The sequence below is a fragment of the Mytilus californianus genome, unplaced genomic scaffold (genome assembly GCF_021869535.1).
Source record: "Mytilus californianus isolate M0D057914Y unplaced genomic scaffold, xbMytCali1.0.p SCAF_11, whole genome shotgun sequence".
Classification (NCBI taxonomy): Eukaryota; Metazoa; Mollusca; class Bivalvia; order Mytilida; family Mytilidae; genus Mytilus; species Mytilus californianus.
The window spans coordinates 70176356-70196237 of record NW_026262593.1 but is presented as its reverse complement, the minus strand read 5'-3'; the positions used below and the strand labels follow the sequence as shown (position 1 = coordinate 70196237).

Here is a 19882-nt window from a genome sequence, read left to right as displayed (position 1 = left end):
GGAATAATCGGAAAATAATGAAATCAACCACCATTCTTGTGATGTTCAGCATAGAATGCAGCGAGTTATTGATCAGTAAAATTTCATTGATTTCACAGTGTTATTGTTGATGCATGTTAAATAGTTGATGATTCAGCAGTTATTTCAATTCAGTTACATACAATTATGTGCCAGTCTGTGTAAGAAACAGGCAATTTGGAAAAAATCAAAACATGGCAGAAAAAACCCACCGACCTACATTGTACGTTACCATTGATCCTATTTTGAAGATACCCTTATCCTGAGTTAGAAATGGTAGGTCTTTCGTTTCTGCTTGTCTGGTAATTCTAGAAATCTCTAGATAAATTTTGGTTGGAATGATAGCAATTTACGGAGTTATCTCCCCTTTATTGTTAATTTCAGTGCATTTCAACCAAATTATATCTTGAATAACCAGAACAGGAAAAGGAAACGAATGTTATTTTCGTGCACTATTATACATTTTGAACATAAACTAATGTCAACTTGAGTGGGTTTTTGTTTGTCATGTTTTCACCACTGCCTGATTCTTAGGCAGAAATTGGCACTTAATATCTCATTGTACAAAATTATTAAGCCATAGATCTACAATCCAAGTGTTTTTAGTGGAGTGATGTCGGGACAAGGTCATCAGAAAAAAGGGGGGTAGAGATGAAAAGATGAGAAAGAGTTTGATGCCTCACTATTAAATAATCATTATAAATTATAATAAAATCATTTGCAATTGAGAGTAGTATAACAACACGATTTTGATACAAGTTTACAGAAAAGGGGGCTGATTCATAGATTGGAGGATAAAAGAGCTTCACAGTGACTCAGCAATAAGTTACTACAATCAATTTGGTGCCTAGAGTAGATCATTGTTAAGTCACGATTTTGATACAAGTTTACAGACTATTTACCGGATTTGTAATAACATAAGCAACACAACGGGTGCCACATGTGGAGCAGGATCTGCTTACCCTTCCGGAGCACCTGAGATCACCCCCAGTTTTTGGTGGGGTTCGTGTTGCTTAGTCTTTAGTTTTCTATGTTGTGTCATCTGTACTATTATTTGTCTGTTTGTCTTTTTATTTTTAGCCATGGCGTTGCCAGTTTGCTTTCAATCTATGAGTTTGACTGTCCCTCTGGTATCTTCCGTCCCTCTTTTACAGAAAAGGGGGCTGATTCATAGATTGGAGGATAAAAGAGCTTCACAGTGACTCAGCAATAAGTTACTACAATCAATATGGTGCCTAGAGTAGATCATTGTTAAGTCATCTGTATGTCAAATGTTATTACATTATACTACAGTGATGTAATTAAGCATCTGTGAATGTGATGGTATTCTAGTGCACTACATAATTTACTTTATTCTCACGACCAAGTTTCTTTCTCTGTTTTTTGCCCTACCATAATTGAAAGAACTAAAGAACTTAAAACAAATGTTGAAAGCTCAATTGAATTTTCATCAAGGAGCATGCACCCTTAATTGCCCATGGTATATTCAATAAAGTGAAGGTGAGAATATTTTGGCATACAGAATTTAGAGGTTTTTCTAGAAAAAGTCTTATTTTGCAAAATTTCCCTATCTTAAAGGATGATCATGATAGTGAAGCCCTGCAAATTGCTGCTGATCCAAAGTCAAGAAAGTAAGGGAATTTTTAATCCCCACCAGTTGTGTGTAGTAGTAGACTGAAAAGTGGGATGGTGGCAAAATTCTGAAAGTGATTTACATATATAAGTACCTTTTCTATAGTCTTAAAGTTAGTCAGTGTCCTCTTTCATTTCAATTTTTTAATTTCAATCAAAATAAATGGGGAATGTGTCCATGAGACACAGATGATGCCCCCGCTTGCATTTAACATTATAAAGGGACATACCTCAAGAACGGTAAAAGTGACACCACCAAAATTCAAACTTGATCAGTGTTTTGTGGTTATATAAGCATTGTGTATAAGATTCATAACATTTGGTAGAGAGGCAAACTAAAGTTAGAGAACGGAAACGAAAAAATCAGCAATTTTTCCATCTGTAAAGGGACATAACTCTAGAAAGGTAAAAGTGACACCACCCAAATTCATACTTGATCTGTGTTTTGTGGTAATAAGTATTGTTTATAAGTTTCAAAACATTTGGTAGAGGCAAACTAAAGTTAGAGAACGGAAACCAATTTCGGGACGTACGAACGGTTGTACAGACGGACAAGGGTAAAGCACAATGCCCCCTCCGCTACAGTGGGGGCATAAAAATTGCCAAAATAAGGGGTGAAAAAAGTGGGGCAATTGCAGAAGCATTGCTGCAATGCCTGTCATGTGGAAAAGTCATCTCTAGATACAAATATGACGAGTCCTTTACAAACCAAACCATTTATGACTGAAGGTTTTGTTCCAATATTAGAGACAGGTGTTTCACGGTTCAAAACAGCTTAAATGACTAAAATTTATTGTACAAACATTAAATGTAAGAATTCAGTTTAAACAGGTTTTCCATTTAACCAGGGTTCACTTTAGACTGGTTTTACTGTACATTATCAAACCTCACTTGAAAGCTGAAGAAAATCTCATAAATGACTTTAAATGAATAAATACAATCTAATGCCAATGAGACTGCAAAACAATCTACAGCCACCTGATTCATCTCTGTTTATTTATTATTGATTACTATCACTGTGAATTAAAACATATGGAAGACTTCTTAGTAATTTGTCAGACAGGTTTTATACTACAACCTGTACAAACATTTTGGAAAATTTATGAACTATTTACATTAAATGTGTTGCTGGGTTGTTGTTTGTTAATGTTATAACCCTCAGTTTCTTCAATTTATATTGTACAAAATATGTAATACAAAATGCCAGAAGCCGTTTTTTTTTTTAAATCCATGCATATGAATATGAAATTCTCACAAACGTAACCCTATCGATTGTTTTTCTTATATCTTTTTTTATCTCTTGTAATGGAAGGGCATGTCAGATCTCTCTCTCCTGTGGGAATGATTTTTTATGCTATTGTGAGCAGAATGAGTTTATAATGTCCAATATCGGCAGGATACAATGCTATGAAGCAAATTTAACTCTTTTTTCGTCATCGCATTTGTAAGTTCAAAGGAAGTGCATTGTAGACTTTATGGGTCATTTAGAGGAGCAAGGGCACTTCCAAAATCTTTTGGTGAATAAATTTTGACTTTACATATATATTAATATGTGTGAAAAGTAATAATATTATTAATTATTAAATTCTTAATTTACACTACAACTCAGATGGATTTTGCTTTATCCACTTGCCCACATTGGGAGTGGACACTGGGTGGGCAAAACTTCTATCTTGTCCACTCTGCCTACCCATAGGAGTGGGCATGCAATTTCTTTTGCTGAATCAAAAGACTTGCAAGTACAATCAATTGATAAAAACAAATAAGCATTTGTAATCAATATTTTTACAAAAAAAAAGAGAATATAGTGAGAGTGGGCACAGGTGGGCTGTCCACTGTGGGCAGGTGGAAAATGTAAAATCCCCAAGGGCTGTTGTGTACTTCAGAGAAATATGAATACAAGGAGATCCATCAATGTATTCAATGAGACAGTTAAACCTGAGTGAACAACACAAAAACCATAAGACAATTCTCTAGCAGAAGTGCATCTAAGTTGTACAAAACCTATTGAATTTTTATACAAACATGCATATAATATCTAATTGAACATGGAATTTTAGCTTCAATGCTTGCATGTTATGCAGTTAGTCTATGAAAACATGTAAGACATGCAACAAATGCTATTTGTTTGGCACATATGTCAGAAATATTGCAAATGTAAATGTATGTTATAATGCTAAGGCCACCTTAAAAATTCTTTGTTTGATGTTACCTTCCTATGCCTTGTAGGGTTGGGTAGGTAGGTAGAGATTATATTTTTCCGACCTATATATCTGCCGACAACATACATTTGTAAGTTACATGTTTTAGACAAGAAAATGATGTAAGAACATGAAAAAAAAACTTTAATAACAAAATTTGAAATGATTTGTGACATAGAATTTTTCGGGTACATGTAGGCAGGAAACATCAAACAATTTTAATTTAATTTTTCGCCCAACGGAATAATTAATAAAAAAAAAATCTGGAAAGAACCATTTATGAAGCCAGCTTTTAGGAGCAGGTACATGTACATTCTTCTTTACTTCTTCTTCAGAAATTAACATGATTAAAGAATATTAAAAAAATAGAACTGATAGATATCTGGGACTATTAAACTAATAGTCCCAGTAGATATACACAACAACAAATTTAGAATTTTGTAGATTTATTTTGATATAGTGATATTTCAGTAAAAACACAACAAGTGCTAATATTGCTATGAAATAAAAAAAATATAGTTTACCATTCTTCTTATCTGGATTAGCACTATGTACCATTTACTTAGTATTATGTTACTTTAAGGATGAACAGCTTATCTTAGAGGGTCTTAAGGGGGATCATTAACAGGACGAACCCAATATACACTTATCTTTTAATGATGAAGGAAAACAAATGGAGCAGAAGGAAAATGTAAATGTTGCATGAAACACAAAACATATTGAACAAAGAGTTCGATCATATATCTGTATAGATATATTAATAAGATGTAAATATTAGTTACTTAACTGTACAAATGTTCCACAATACCACCCGGGAGCAAACAGACCCGATACCCCAAACCCCCAACCCCTTTTCATTATCATGACACTTAGTTCAGAAAAACAGTCCCAAACGCAAATAGGCTAAATGAATCACAAATGTCAAATCTAAACATAAATTAAATTAATTTTAAGGTGTCCTTTAACATCTAATATGCGCGGCGCAACACTCCTCTGGTAAGAAGATGGAACATTTTTCCATAGAAATGTAGAAACAATAAAAATGTGAAAAATTAAAACTACCTGTTTTTTTGCTGCTCTTTGTTCCCCATCAATACGTTCTCTTCATCAGCTGGTGGTATTGATTTTCACATCTTTTGAATAATCCTTACACAAAGTCGGTATAATTGGATTTTCTACGCATTGCCTTATCTTGTAACATGCCTCCCGAAAACTAATATTGAGATGTTATCTTGGAATTCCTCTCAAGAAGATCTTACATGCTTATCTTGTTGGTGTATTTTGTAATTTGAATTCCCGGTTGGCCTGATTCGAATGTAATTTGATTGAATGGTATGTCGGTCACATGATCGTAGATCAAATATACAAATAGTGGTCAGGTGACACACAGTTTACTATTTTTAGAAAAGCACGTGCATGTCAACCAAAAATGAAAGTAGCTTATTCGTGGCAATTATTTCATGCATAGTTAGGACGATTGATTTCTTTAATCAAGAATGTATATTAGTTATAAATCATTGTTTTATTTGAAGAAAAAATACAAATTTAATATGAACCTTGCTATGAATCATATTGTGGTATAAATCTGGCCGGGATGTTTCTCAGTTTGAAATTTATTTTTCAAGATCAGTTTAAATTCCGTTATTTCTTATTTCCTTTAAGAAAAGATTTTTAGTAAGATTTTTAACTAATACGTGTACATGATACAAAACTTTTGAAAATTGTGGTTTAGAACTTTTACAAAATCGGACAATAGGATTTTCTCTGAGACATGCGATATAAATCCTTGCAGACCGTTTTAGACTTATTACCAGGTTTGTACTAACATGAGCAACACGACGGGTGCCACAAATGGAGCAGGATCTGCTTACCCTTCCGGAGCACCTGAGATCACCCCCCAGTTTTTGGTGGGGTTCGTGTTGCTCAGTCTTCAGTTTTCTGTGTTGTGTTTTGTGTACTATTGTTTGTCTGTTTGTCTTTTGGTCTTTTACTTTTTTCAGAGTCGGATTTAGAGGGTTTTCCAGGGGGCCCAGGCCCCCCTTTTATGGGAAAAAATTGGTTGATTATTTAGGGAATCACTGAAGCATGACTGGAGCGGGCCCCCTCTAAGGCAGTCCGTGCCCCCCCCCCCCCTTTATGAAAATTTCTGGATCCGCCACTGTTTTTAGCCATGGCGTTGTCAGTTTAGTTTCGGCTTATGAGTTTGAATGTCCCTTCGGCAACTTTCGCCTCTCTTTTGCAGAAATTTAGAATTCATAAGACAATATATTATCAGATTTGAGTTTGCTTTCATTGACTAAGTTTTACTCTTACCACCGACGTGTCATTTATAAATACGGATGAATGAATCATAAAGGAGATTTGTGGGTATACGCCAATGCTGAGACAACAAACCAACCCGAAGACATCAATAAACAAAGATGAAGGTTGATTAAGAAATTCTACCATGATAAAACACACTCCAAAGTTCAAACTCAAGTCATTTTAACAGCAAGAGATGTTATGAATATATTTGGTACCTTACACCACCAAATCAACTATGAAGTTTTACAAAGAAGAAAAGTAATAATGACAAAAGGAATGTACAAATGGTTACGACCAAAAGAAAAGAGACTCATTAAAAAAATATAAAAAATGAAGAAGTATAAAATTGTTCAAGATATACCGTTTTGGGAGTTTTCTATTTAAAAGAAAAAAATAGGTGCATGTCTATAAATTTAATGATATTTCACGGCGATATCAGGTAGATCACAAAAGAAAAAATAAATCAAATAAAATAAAAACTACAAACACTTGCTGAATTTGTTCAGTTATGTAATACTTTTGATCAGTTTTCTGGTAGATAGTTTTACAGCATTTGATAAAACCATTTCCTACCAACTAGATAAAGCTGTTTACTTTAAGCTTACAGTGCCATTTTTTAGTTAAGAGATGGGCTTATAATTGAGATAATATGAGAGCTCATTAAGGAGGATCTGGATGGGGTTTAACAGAATAGAGAAAAATGGGTAACATGTGGTCTCTGGTGGAGAGTTGTTTAATTGGAATCATACCACGTCTTCTTATTTTTATAAAAAAAAAAAAAAAAAAAAATGAAAAATGACTCTCCAAAAAGCCGGACTAGTGACAAATTATGTGCTTTGTGTACAGGAAGATGATAAAAAAAAATTAGGAGATTACAAAAATGAAGACTCCCCCCCCCCCCCCCCCCCCCCCCTCCTCCTCCAACGACCTTCACTTTAAGGGCTGAAATTTTCTCCCAATATATAAATAAAATATTGTGATTATTGATACTTAAAAAAATTCACACCAAGCTTGACCATATGACCACTTAAATGGCAAGAACGATTTTCAGAATAAAAGATCATAACTTTAATAAACTTCAAAACAGCAAGTACATATTATTAACATATAGATTAGCTTGAGATGGGGAATTAACGTCTAGAAGACAACATGCATCCAAAATGAAACGGAGACTAAAAGATCAATATCAAATCAAGTCCCTTATATATATAGAAAACAATTACATGAAACTTTTGGGATTTCTTTGATATAATAGCGGTTTATTGTTTATATTGAACCAAGCCGAGGGGTCTTTTTTCAGTTATAGTCCTTTCTACGAACATTTTATGGACGCCATAATAATTTGGTTGACTGTTATTGATAGTTTGTTTCTTCTGTCATTTTGACATATTCTCATGAACCGACTTATTTGAAATGCAACTTTTAACAGGAATATTTAATTGTAGCAAACTGGCGGGCACTTTTATTTCAGCCGGAACTGCTCACTCTTTCGGAGCACATGACATCAATTCTTGAAAAGTTCAGATGCGTATCCAGGTTTTTGAAAAACGGGGGGAGGAGGGGGCAAACTAGTCAACGTTTGGAGTGGGGCATGTAAAAAGTCTATGCATTAACCATATATGTATCTCTGTATTAAGGTGGCGGGTCCTCTGGGCCCCCTTAAATCCGCCTTTGTAAGTTGAATTTGTGTTGCTCAATATTCAATTTTGTGTGTATAGTGCTTTGTGGACTGCTGTTCTTCTTTGCAGCCTTTTTCTGTTGGTCAAGATGTCGTCTGTCTGCACGACTGCTGGTCAAGGTGTCGTCTGACTTCTGTTTATGATTGTGATTGCTCATCAGTATGTTCTAACTTTTTCTGTGCGGATTCAGACGGGAGCGCCATCAACCCCACTAAAAAACGACCGTAAATCTAAAGTAAAGTGAAAGCGTCTTCTCGTCACTAAAACTGTAATATATATATATAAATATATATATATAGTATTCAAATAAAAGAAGATTTGTAGTATACATCAGTGAGACAGCAACTCACGTAATATGAAGTAAAATGGACATTTCGGGGCCTTTTACAGCTGACTATGCGGTGTGGGTTTTGCTCATTGTTGAAGGCTGTACGCTGACCTATAATTGTTAACTTCTATATCATTTGGTCTCTGGTGGAGAGTAGTCTCATTGGCAATCATACTAATAAAATTGGGAATGGAAATGGGGAATGTGTCAAAGAGACAACAACCCAGTGGCGGAATCAGGAAAAGGGGGTGGGGTTCCGGGGGTTGGAACCCCCTTTTTTTACGATCAATGCATTTGAATGGGGACATATAGTTGGAACCCCCTCCCCCCTTTATAAATGGCTGGATCCGCCCCTGCAACCCGACCAAAGAGCAGAAAACAGCCGAAGGCCACCAATGGGTCTTCAATACAGCGAGAAAATCCCGCACCCGGAGGCGTGCTTCAGCTGGCCCCTAAACAAAAATATGTACTAGTTCAGTAATAATAGACGTCATACTAAACTCCGAAATATATAAAAGAAACTAACATTAAAAATCATACAAGACTAACAAAGGCCAGAGGCTCCTGACTTGGGACAGGCGCAAAAATGAGGCGGGGTTAAACATGTTTTTTGATATCTCAACCCTCCCCTATACCTCTAGTAAATGTAGAAAAAACAAACACACAGCAATACGCACAGTAAAACTCGATTCCGACGTCAGAATAGGTAACAAAAGAAACTAAACAAAATGACAATGATACATAAATTAACAAAGGACTACTAGCAGTTACTGACATGCCAGTTCCAGACCTCAATTAAACTGATTGAAAGATTATGTCTTCATCATATGAATATGAAGCACAATCCCTCCCGTTAGGGGTTTAGTATCATACCATCATAAAATATATGAGAAGAACATAACCCGTATCATGCCAACAACTGGTTTTAGTATCATACCATCATAAAATATATGAGAAGAACATAACCCGTATCATGCCAACAACTGGTTTTAGAACAAATGTGTTTATTTCCGATGCATAGACCCTATGAGTGAATCAATATTAATACCAAAATATGCAATCTTCATTGACCTGACAACAGTACCGTTACTATATCACTTAAGTCTGTTTAAAAGTTTGGTTAGCTTTTGAGGTGAATGCCGACATATTTGTGCTTTGTAAAGAATATTACCATAAAAGATTGGATGTCAGTCTTCTTATTTTCAAATTTCAATCACAGAAAAGCGTCCGTGTCATATGTCAAGTTCTAAATAGCCCTTAGTCTAGACAAGGTTGGCCGTGAACAACAACTGAGACTACCAACAATCTACCATTAATACCGATTTTCCAATAATGAACATAAAACTGGTGGATATCAAGAACCAACGACAAGCTAATTTAACATTTTTCTTGCTTGCGTTCAGTTTAAGTTACTTAATTTTCAATTTATGTGTTGTATAACCGGTAACAGTCTTGTCTATTCTTTGTCTCGAAACCGTATTTCAAATTCAAAATTTGAAGCTCAATCAAGTTTCAGGGTTTAAATATTTACATGACCAATGGTTTATGAATTTAGTGATGTCTTCGAGTTAGATATAAGAGTCAATTATACCAGTCTGCTCATGCTTGGTGCCTAATCACAAAATATGCCCTATCAACGTATTTTATTGGAATAACAGGATGGGTGTCGCACGTGGAGCAGGATCTACTGCCCCTTCCAGAGCACCTGCGGTAACCCCCGATTTTTGGTGGGGTTCGTGTTAATCGTGACTCTTTAGTTTTCTATGTTGAGTTATGTATACTGTTGTTTGTCAATTTGTTGTTTTTCTTTTTTGCCATGACATTGTCAGTCTGTCATCTACTTGCGAGTTTGAATATCCCTTTGGTATCTTCCGCCTCTCTTTGATATGGTTAGATTGGTTTTAATTGTGTACGACCAATAGAATAGCAAATATGATATGCACAGAATTAAGCACAACGCCAAATATCAGTTCATCAAATATCAACATAATTTTAGTTTCTGAGTCTATTCATTACCGGTACTATTTTCATGAATAAAATGAATCCGAGAGCAACTCAAAGCCAACCTCACAACAAATGAAATGACACCATGCAGTCAGTGTATTTTTGTATCAGGTACAGGGCGACGGGTGTGCTGAATTGATAGCCAATTCTAACTTCTTGGAAGTCGTCGGAAAAAAGAAGCTGTCACCTTTATTATGGTATGTTTGTTCAGTACGAAGATGATAATAGTATATCATACTTATTATGAAAAAAGGGTGGTATACTAACGGGCAATTAAAAACAATAATTCAAAGAAAGATGGACAATGCAATGGCAAAATAAATATGTTTAAAAGTGTTTTACTACATAAAAATTAAGATCCAGGCGCGGATTCAGCCATTTTTGAAGGGTTCCCGGCAAGACATGCAAGTCATACAAAAAGGGGGTGTTCTAACCATACAAAAGTAGTATTTGTCAAACAAAAAGAGGGTTTCCAGCCCCTGGAACTTCCCCTGGATCCGTCAAGGAGATAGAACACTACGAACCCGCGAACAAAAACCGAGATGTTCACACGTGCTCCGGTAGAATAAGCAGTATCTGTCATGTGCACATATTAATGCGGACAACGTACCTTTGTATTGTTCACGGCAAGTAAATACTCGTTGACAAGTCGCATTCGGGTGGTAAGTCGAAACTTATAGAATAGAGATTGTGGCATGTGGTTACGAAAAGTGGAAAAGTGATCATTTGAGGAACAGCGTAAGATTTTCAAAGCGATAATCTGAGAATCTCAACTTTATCATCAAGAACTCTTAGTTCATTACCTTTCCCGTTGGCAGCAAACCTCTAAAACGGAAATCATAATGGGAAAGGAAGTCCTGAAAAATATATATCCCCAATTGACACCAATCAGACAATAGAGGTAAAAAACAAACAACAACAAACAACATACAATGTCTTATCATGTATAGGTACTTTATTGATAAACTATAATACTTACATGATCTTATGAACAAATTCAAATAACCCTCTTAGTTACACATGGATCAGAGACAAATTATAAATTGTTTTTAAGTAAATTGAATTAAAGATTAATTTGTGTATTAGAAATACGAACTGTATTTAAAGAGAGATAATCCATGCATTCTTTTACTACTCAGACTTTGATGATTTGATTCTAAATTTCCTGATTGTTTACGAAAGAGAAAGATTACCACTTAACTGGACCCCTGCTGTTGTTTCGCTCTAATCTACACAGACGAAGTATCAATCAGCGGGTGGCCAGTTAAGATTACCACCAGAGCGACTGAAGCTTATTGGAGTCTGCTTTGTTGCTGTTTTTTTTAATCACGCTTTTCAAGTAACGTCTTACTTTAGCAACTGGAACTCTGACGGGAAGGATGTTTCGCAAGTTAATGAAGTAGATACGCTACGTGTTTTTTTAGGATAAAGATAGAAAAACAACAAAAGACCGCATCTTACAAAGTCGACGATAAATTAATGTAAAAGTAAGAAAATATACAATGCTGAGACAGAGTAATTTGAAATATGAAAAGATGAAAAGGCCACAAGTTTGTCGACATCGAGTAAATGACAATAGAATTGACGGGAAGTTAAATAATTAGAAGCACTACATCTTTCCGTTGTTTGAAATAAAAAAAAACAACATATCTTACAAACTCGATGAAAAATGTAATCTTAAGAAATAATGCAAAGAAAGGAAGGAGTATTCTCGAAAATGAAAAGGGGGACATCTCCTTATTATTTTACTGTCCAGATCAGAAATCTGTTCTTATACATCGAGCAAATAAGATTATCAGATTTATTCTGCAATTACATCCCAGAAAGAGTGTGACATATATTGAATTTGAGAAATTGGGTTTTTTTAATATTAGTAATAGTATCAAACAACTAAGACTCAATCATGTTTTTAACATTTTAACAATATATGCCCAAATTATTTACATACTAATTTTGCTAGAAATGAAACATCTTTCAATACAATATCTAGTAGTAAAAACTTTTATATACCAGGAATTAAAGGGTGTGAATCCACCACTTTCTTTTATAATGGAATAAAAGACTGGAATTCGTTACCAGAAATAATTAAAAGTTGCTCTAAGAAATATAATTTTAAAGTACAAGTGAAAAAGTTTTTGATGGATAAATTTAAATCCATCTTTAATAGTGAATTTGTTTTTTTTATTAATTATACTGAGGCTTTGACCATTTATCTATGATAAATTCTTATTGATTTTTGTTTGTATTTCTATGTGTCAACCTTTGGTGTGAACTGGAAGTCTCGTCATTAAAGGACCCCAGTGGAAATAAGTTTCATTAACTTTTGTGGGTCATCCTAAGGTATTAGGCTACAGTGAAAATCTAGTCAATTTAAATTTCACTCATTATTAATCTAGTCTATTCGTATTATCAAAATATCTTTGAAAGTAAAGAAAAACAAATGATCATATCTTAAAAAGTCGGTGGAAAATTGAATCGTAATAAATAATGCAAAGAAAGTCGAAAATGAAAGGGCAGAAGTCTTCTGTATCATCTTACTGGCCAGATCAGAAGTCTGTTTTAGAGAAATGGACATCTGGTTGGACACAGAAACCCGTGAGGTATTTATATATACTTGTATATATGGTCATGCATGCTGGTCTGGATGAGTAGTCCTTCATTTTGCATTCTTCATTCATAAATGTTATGTCTTTATTCTCTATATTCTTAAGATTTTTTGCTCATTATTCTCTATTCTTTATATTTTTGGCTCACTATTCATTGTTCTTTATATTTTTGGCTCACTATTTTCTATTCTTTATATTTTTGGCTCACTATTCTCTATTCTTTATATTTTTGGCCCACTATTCTCTATTCTTTATATTTTTGACTCACTAACTCTTAACATTTTTTGACTCATTATTCAGTATTCTTTTATTTTTGGCAGTCGATCTTATTAAAATGTATATATAGAACTCTGATTTCGTTATCATGACTCCATATGGAGTATAACAAAATCAGAGTTCTATATTTTAATTAGACTGTATTTTTGGCTCATTATTTATTTACTCTTAACATTTTTTGGCACATTATTCTCTACTCTTTATATTGTTGGCTCCTTTCTCTACTCTTTATATTGTTGGCTCCTTTCTCTACTCTTTATATTGTTGGCTCCTTTCTCTACTCTTAACATTTTTTTTGGCTCATTATTCTCTACTCTTTATATTTGTGGCTCATTATCTCTGAGTCGTTCTTGTCTATTCTTTATGTATTAGCATTTTTCGTATTTGTTTTTATTTTTGGTCTATTAATCTATTCTAATGACGAACTGTCGATTTTTTTTTTGTGAAATTGTGGGTGTTCCGTTGCTATCGTTTTGACCTTTGCGTTTGACTCTGATTATAAAAACTTAAAAAAAAGAATGGTTCAATGTGCACCTTTGTAAAACTAAATCCAGGGTGCTATAATGAAGGACTGTCTTTAATATATATCGTTCATATCCAGGTGAATTAAAAATAGAAGTTTATCACAAATAACGACATGAAACTTGGCTACCTAGATAATTTACAGACTGGTATTTATAATTTTTAAAACTGTTTTTGAATTACCTTATATGTACATACACCCAAAATAATTGTAAAAATAAATGTTCATTTATTTATAAGAATACCTTTATATGGACTGACCTAATTTATACTGAATTTTGGTATTTTAAACTTGCTTTTCGAACCTTACCTTAAATGTACATAAACACAAAATATCTGCGACAAAATAACCGTTGATTTATTTATGTCTATATTTTTATATGGGCTTTAGCATATTGCTATCCAACAGATCAAGTGTTTCAAGAGGGGCGAAAGATACCGGAGGGACATTCAAACTCACTAATCGAAAATAAACTTGCAACGCCATGGATAAAAAGGCCTGAAAAAGACAAACTATAGTACACAAAACACAAAATAGAAAACTAAAGACTAAGCAACACAAATCCCACCAAAAACTGGGGGTGATCTCAGGTGCTCCGGAAGGGTAAGCAGATCATTCAACAGTTGAAGGGGTGTTAATTGCAATTGAAAATACAAGCAGTTTAAATTGAAAATTCGTCCATTGATTGCCAAGTATGAATCATGAATATAAACGACTGTTCCGTGGGAGTTTCTGTTTCCCTGATTAATTGACAAGTATGTTTTTTAGTAACTTTTGACCTTGATGGTCCTGTGATATAAGTTGTGAGTTTGAACCTCGTGAACTGATGGCGAGGTGTTTTGACTCTGATCTTAACTGCCAATTAAAGCTGTGTCAGTTTTCCTGTGAAATATCGGTTGTTCTTTACAGTTTCCTCTACCAAGTAAAAACTGCCCGCTTTGATAGGGCCAAGGTCGCTCAAGGTGGCGTTCAAAAACGCTAACAATCGTTTGAATCGAAATAATTCTATCATTGCTTTATGCTCATTTTCACATGGGGGGCCTCGGTGGCCGAGTGGTCTAAGTAGTTACTACTGTAATCACTAGCCAGTTAACACTGAGGTTGTGAGTTCGAACCCCGCTCGTGCGGGTGCACTCGACTCCAGTCTTAATTGACTAGGATTGTCAGTTTTCCTATCGAAGGTCGGTGGTTTTCTCCGGGCACTCCGGCTTCCTCCACCAATAAAAACTGGCCGCCACGAAATAGCCAAAAGCGGTGCTTAAAAGTGGCGTTAAAACACCAAAAATCAAATCAAAATCAAATCATTTTCACATGGGTAAGTATATGGCTAATGCTCAGTATAAAGATAATGAAAACTGTAATGCATACTTATGTTAAAACAACCAAAGAGCATGGCATGAATGAATTATTACTAAAGTATCCTGTTTGGTGATCTTCTTTTCTGGAATTGTCTCAACTTGCCAACAAATATCAACGTTACCATATATACATATACTTTTGTACTTCGACCTATAATGGTTTACTTTTACAAATTGTGACTTGGGTGGCACTCATACCACATCTTCTTATATATATATATATCTATATAGTAAATATTTAGATAATTCTATTTAAACATTATGTAGGCTTTATTAACTATTGCACTCGTTTTTGCAGGAATATTGCGTTAAGTTACACTTGTTTTCTACCTGTTCAGTGCCGCCACTGCATAATATATTTTATATGCAGAATCTCATAGAAACGGACATACATAACAACAGCACACCCGTAGTAAAAAAGGGGCCAAGGATGAAAACAAAAATTATAATATTATAGACTATCTAATTTATGCAGATGAAGTTTGAATATTAAAATCAGAGCTTCATGACCACAAAAAAGCTGGCTATTGCAAATAATTTAATCCTGACTATGGCAAATAATTTAATCCTGGCTATGGCAAATAATTTAATCCTGACTATGGCAAATAATTTAATCCTGGCTATGGCAAATAATTTAATCCTGGCTATGGTGATTTTATATATATGTAACGAGTATGCAATGGATCATTTAAAGGTTGATTTCAAAATTGTATCAACTTTTGCTTTACCATACCCACCAGGTTTCTATATGCATGCACTTGTTTATATTTACCAATTTTAAATTTATTGAACGGTGTATTCAGTAGACTGAATCATAAGGTCGAAAACTAATATGATCGTCTATAATATAGGTAAATTGTGTAAACAAGCAAACGTCATATCCTTTTTGTACAGTGACAGTGTGTAGTGACGTTGGGTGCAAAGGACACACTAATTCGTTGATTTCATTTCTTATGCAATAGCCAAATATAAATAATATGACAAACCGTTGAGTTGTCTTTAAATTTTGGATTTATACAGGTCGGCATATCCCATCCGTCGAGCGATATTTTGTTAATAAGAACATGAGTGAAAGCGAAGAGAGAAAACCTCTCCTGGCTGACGCAAGTGACGAGCAGGAATCATACACAGACGACAAAAAGACAAAGGACGAAGAAAAGAAGTAAGTTAGCATGTAGTAAAACATGTACTATTATTAGCGCAAAGTTCATAATTTAGGTTGCTAGCTCTTAACGTGGGATGTGTGCTGGTAGCAGCTAGCATTCAGGCGCGTAGCTACGTTTACGTCAAAACGCCCGGGCGTACACATGAAATTTGGAGAAAAAATATTTCATTCTTAATAAATTAAAAGAACTGGTTAAAAGCCTTTTAATACTTAAAGTGACGGAATTTACTTTTTATTCAAATAGTATCATATTATATATTTGTTCATTTTCTATGGTTTTAAAGCAATTCATTATCTGCTGAGATACGATATGTGGTTTGCATTTTTGTCGAGCCTGCGATATTTATGTGCGAAAGCGAGACATCGCGATCCTAGATTCCGTCGGCGTCGGCGTCGTCAACATTTAGGTTCAGTCTGTGGTTAAAGTCTTTTTAGAGATCAAAAACTGTGTCAAACCTTCATGGAATTTTATGAGATTGGACATTTGGATTTTTATGACCAGCAGACAGTATCCAGAGCATTATAAAAAGATGTTTTTAATTTTCCCGTATTTTCCTGATTAAAGGATGTTTTTTATGCAGTTGATAACTAGATACAGTCTTAGATTAAAGTTTGTTACACATCAATTACTTTGTCAAATCTTCATCGAATTTTATGAAAATTTGGCAGAACGTTTTTTTTATGATTAAGAGATAATGTCTGAAGCAAAATTTAAAAATTATATTTTTTCTTTCTTTTTTCGGTATTTTACTGATAGACGGATTTATTTTTTGCAATCAACAGGCTGTCTGGGACTAGATTTTTGTGACATGATAAATTTGTAAACCTTCACAGATTGTTTGTTATGAAAATTGAACATAAGCTTATAAGAAAAGGCATCTGAAGAAAAAGTTTGAAATATTCTTAAATTCCGTATTTGACTGATAAAGGGATTCACATTTTACAGTCAACATTACACTTTTACGCTGATAGAAGCTATCCCAGGCGAGGCACAGGGTTCCACGCAACCGGCCATTACGAATTTTTATGTTACACATGAAAATAAATTATTTCGTATATCCATTAACGACACTTGCGAATAAAAATGGGAGATAATTAGATGAAGTGCAAAAACAATTAATAAAACGACAACATTGAAATGGAGACTTTTTGCTTTATTACTATCTCTAAAGTTATGGACTTTTTGTCGATTGCTTGTTTTATCCAACATCTCCTTTTATTAAACATATAATAAAGTAACTGGTTTGGACATTATCCTCTTAAACCAATGACCATTAGATTTCAAATCAACAAAATAACCAACGAATTAAACATAAATATAAACCAATTAGACTTTACAGTTTGTTGCTATTGATGAGTTTTTAATGAAAGAAACACTATCTTTCTCGATAACGCTTGAGCTTCCGGGGGCTTCGCCCCCCTTAAAAGCCCTACCAGAAGTGTCCTTTGTCCTGGATCTGCTGGGGGCCTGCAGGCCCCTCGCCGAGGTTCGGGCGTACACTTAAATATGACCTAGCTACGCCAGTGGCATTCATTACCTTTGTATTCATAGGCGCTGGAAGCAGGTCGCTTGACGATCAAATAAGCTCTTTACGGGTAACTAATAAATTAAAAACAAACTGCTGGCCTAAAAGAAAGGGCTGACTTTATCAGGTTTCAATGTAATTCTTATACTTCGGTTTTGCAGACTTATGTTATCTTTCCATTTGTGCAATTGTAATCTTTGCCGATCCTTTCAAACTTTACCTGATTAATTGTACATGAGTGAGAGTCCTGGTATATTTTTGCAACTAAAGTTACTTTATTGAATCTTAAGATTTTAGTCATCCTCAGTAAACATTTGTCTCCAAAATCACTATTTTACCGTCGCTCTACCAGCAAGGCCATACTCCACTTTCGCATTCAGTTTGTGCTTGTAGAGAGCATGCAGTAACCTACTTTTTGTATCAAAATTTAGAATAAGAAAAAGGGAAAAGCGGCTTGTCCCTAGCCACATGCAAATGCAATAACTACCAGTTCAGCTGTTTGTTCACCAACTGTCGCACAGAATGAAAATACTGTTGGAAAATATCAATAAACGGACCAGCAAATCTTAAGTAGACCAAAAATTAGGGTGCATTTAATTTTCTAAGTTGTCTAAGACGGCCTGTTGCACATTTTTAGTCGGGAACCTCTTAGTTTTTTCCTTATTTTAATTTACAAGAATGGAAGTGAGAGAAGATGATCTTTTATAGTAATCTCTCTCTGCTAAGTTTATTCATACCTGAATGTATGAGCAACAATCAATCAATCATTCATACTTTGACTATAGCTTAGCTAGACATTTTACGATTTTCAGCATGACCTTTACAGTAGACCATGACTTGCTTATTTTTGAATTGGTTGATTAATTGTTTATTCCTTAGCAGTACACAACACAAGGCTGTACTGATCGAGCAGATGAGCATGAAGTGGGGGAAATAGAATGAACACGAAAATAAAATGAATCAGCCTGCCTATGGTAGATGGGACACAACCTGAGGGGAACGAATTTCTAGAAAAACATATAGAGTATGGTACTGAGCGGAAAATTCAGCCCTAGCAACAGTCCCAAGTGGGATTACTCTTTAAGAAAGATGATGTTAGGATGATATTATTATTATTCGTGCTATGAGCGTAGAACGTCGACTCTTCACTCTTAACAGGAGACAATATATAGTGTGCCTTCCGAAAGTAGGATTGCTTATTTTATACATAATACATCAGTGCGGGGGTATCCCTTGGTTGAAAGAATTGTATATCTTTTTGGTCTTCCTGCTTATACCATCAAGTTTTTGCCGACTTTTGATTATTTTACCCCGGACTTCCTCTAGTTTCCCAGGTGTCTTGTCTAGGAATTTACTGAATCATTTTTGTTTCAGGATTGCAATAAGAGAGGGTGTAAAGGAGGGGGGGGGGTATATGCACGGAAGAACGCGAAATAAAATTGCCATTTCACGATGAACGAACAATTAAAAATTTCTTGCACGTTGATCTTTTTACCGATTTCACGAAACACGGTGAATAACGAACCTTTTTCCCGGCTGCACGTGAAATAAAAGTGGCAAATCACGTTGCACGAAAATAACCCTTTACCACCCTCATAAGAGATTGAGGCATATTCCACGTCCAAATTTATTCGGCACAATTTAACTACCCAACAATAACGCGGCTATTTTTTTTTTATATAAATATGATGGACAATATCAGTTATCGTCTTAATTTTGAATATCATATCATATCAAATTCGAGTTGAACTGAATGTGCGTACGGAATAGTAAGGGCAAACTCGTTCCGCGATTTAGTTTAAAGGTTTCCGGTTGCAATTTTTTCACATGTCACACTATTTTTGATTGAAGCAGGGACAGTCTATACTAAATATAGTATAGCAAGTACCTGATTGAAGTGATGACAGAAAAGACAAAGAATAGGAATACTTTATAAAAGACGTTTATATTAAATCAGAAAGGCCGAAGGATACGGTGAGAAAAATATGTTGTTATCAAGACTTCGAGCATAGATGGGTTTATACATCTATGTTTAGAGTTAGGAACAGTGGAGTTAGGACTTAGGTACAATTGTTTTTTTGTAAGGAATATGATATACATATTGTAAGTAATAGTTTTTGTGGTCATGCATTCTGGTGAACTAAATCATGTAGCTATTTCATGAAGCGTTTGTCTACTTTTGTCACCCGTGTGTTTAAAGTATCTTGGACTGCTCTGCAAAGGATTCATTGATTTGTCTTCCTGGCAATGCTGGTCTTTTTA

General features: G+C 34.7%; 2 protein-coding genes across 3 annotated transcripts in view; one reads left to right on the top strand and one right to left on the bottom strand.

The window, feature by feature from the left end:
* Positions 1 to 5176, bottom strand: part of LOC127720613 (uncharacterized) — a 30129-nt gene extending 24953 nt beyond the window's left edge. Inside the window, exon 1 of the mRNA XM_052227295.1 lies at positions 4914 to 5176. The gene's annotated coding sequence lies outside the window, so the exon portion shown is untranslated. The remainder of the gene's footprint in view (positions 1 to 4913) is intronic.
* Positions 5177 to 15769: 10593 nt separating this feature from the next.
* Positions 15770 to 19882, top strand: part of LOC127720610 (ATP-dependent translocase ABCB1-like) — a 58823-nt gene continuing 54710 nt past the window's right edge. Inside the window, exon 1 of one of the 2 annotated variants that reach the window (XM_052227283.1) lies at positions 15770 to 16091. In XM_052227283.1, the coding sequence (XP_052083243.1) occupies positions 15994 to 16091 (98 nt within the window). In that variant the 5' untranslated portion in view covers positions 15770 to 15993. The remainder of the gene's footprint in view (positions 16092 to 19882) is intronic. The other variant, XM_052227284.1, reaches the window with a different exon arrangement.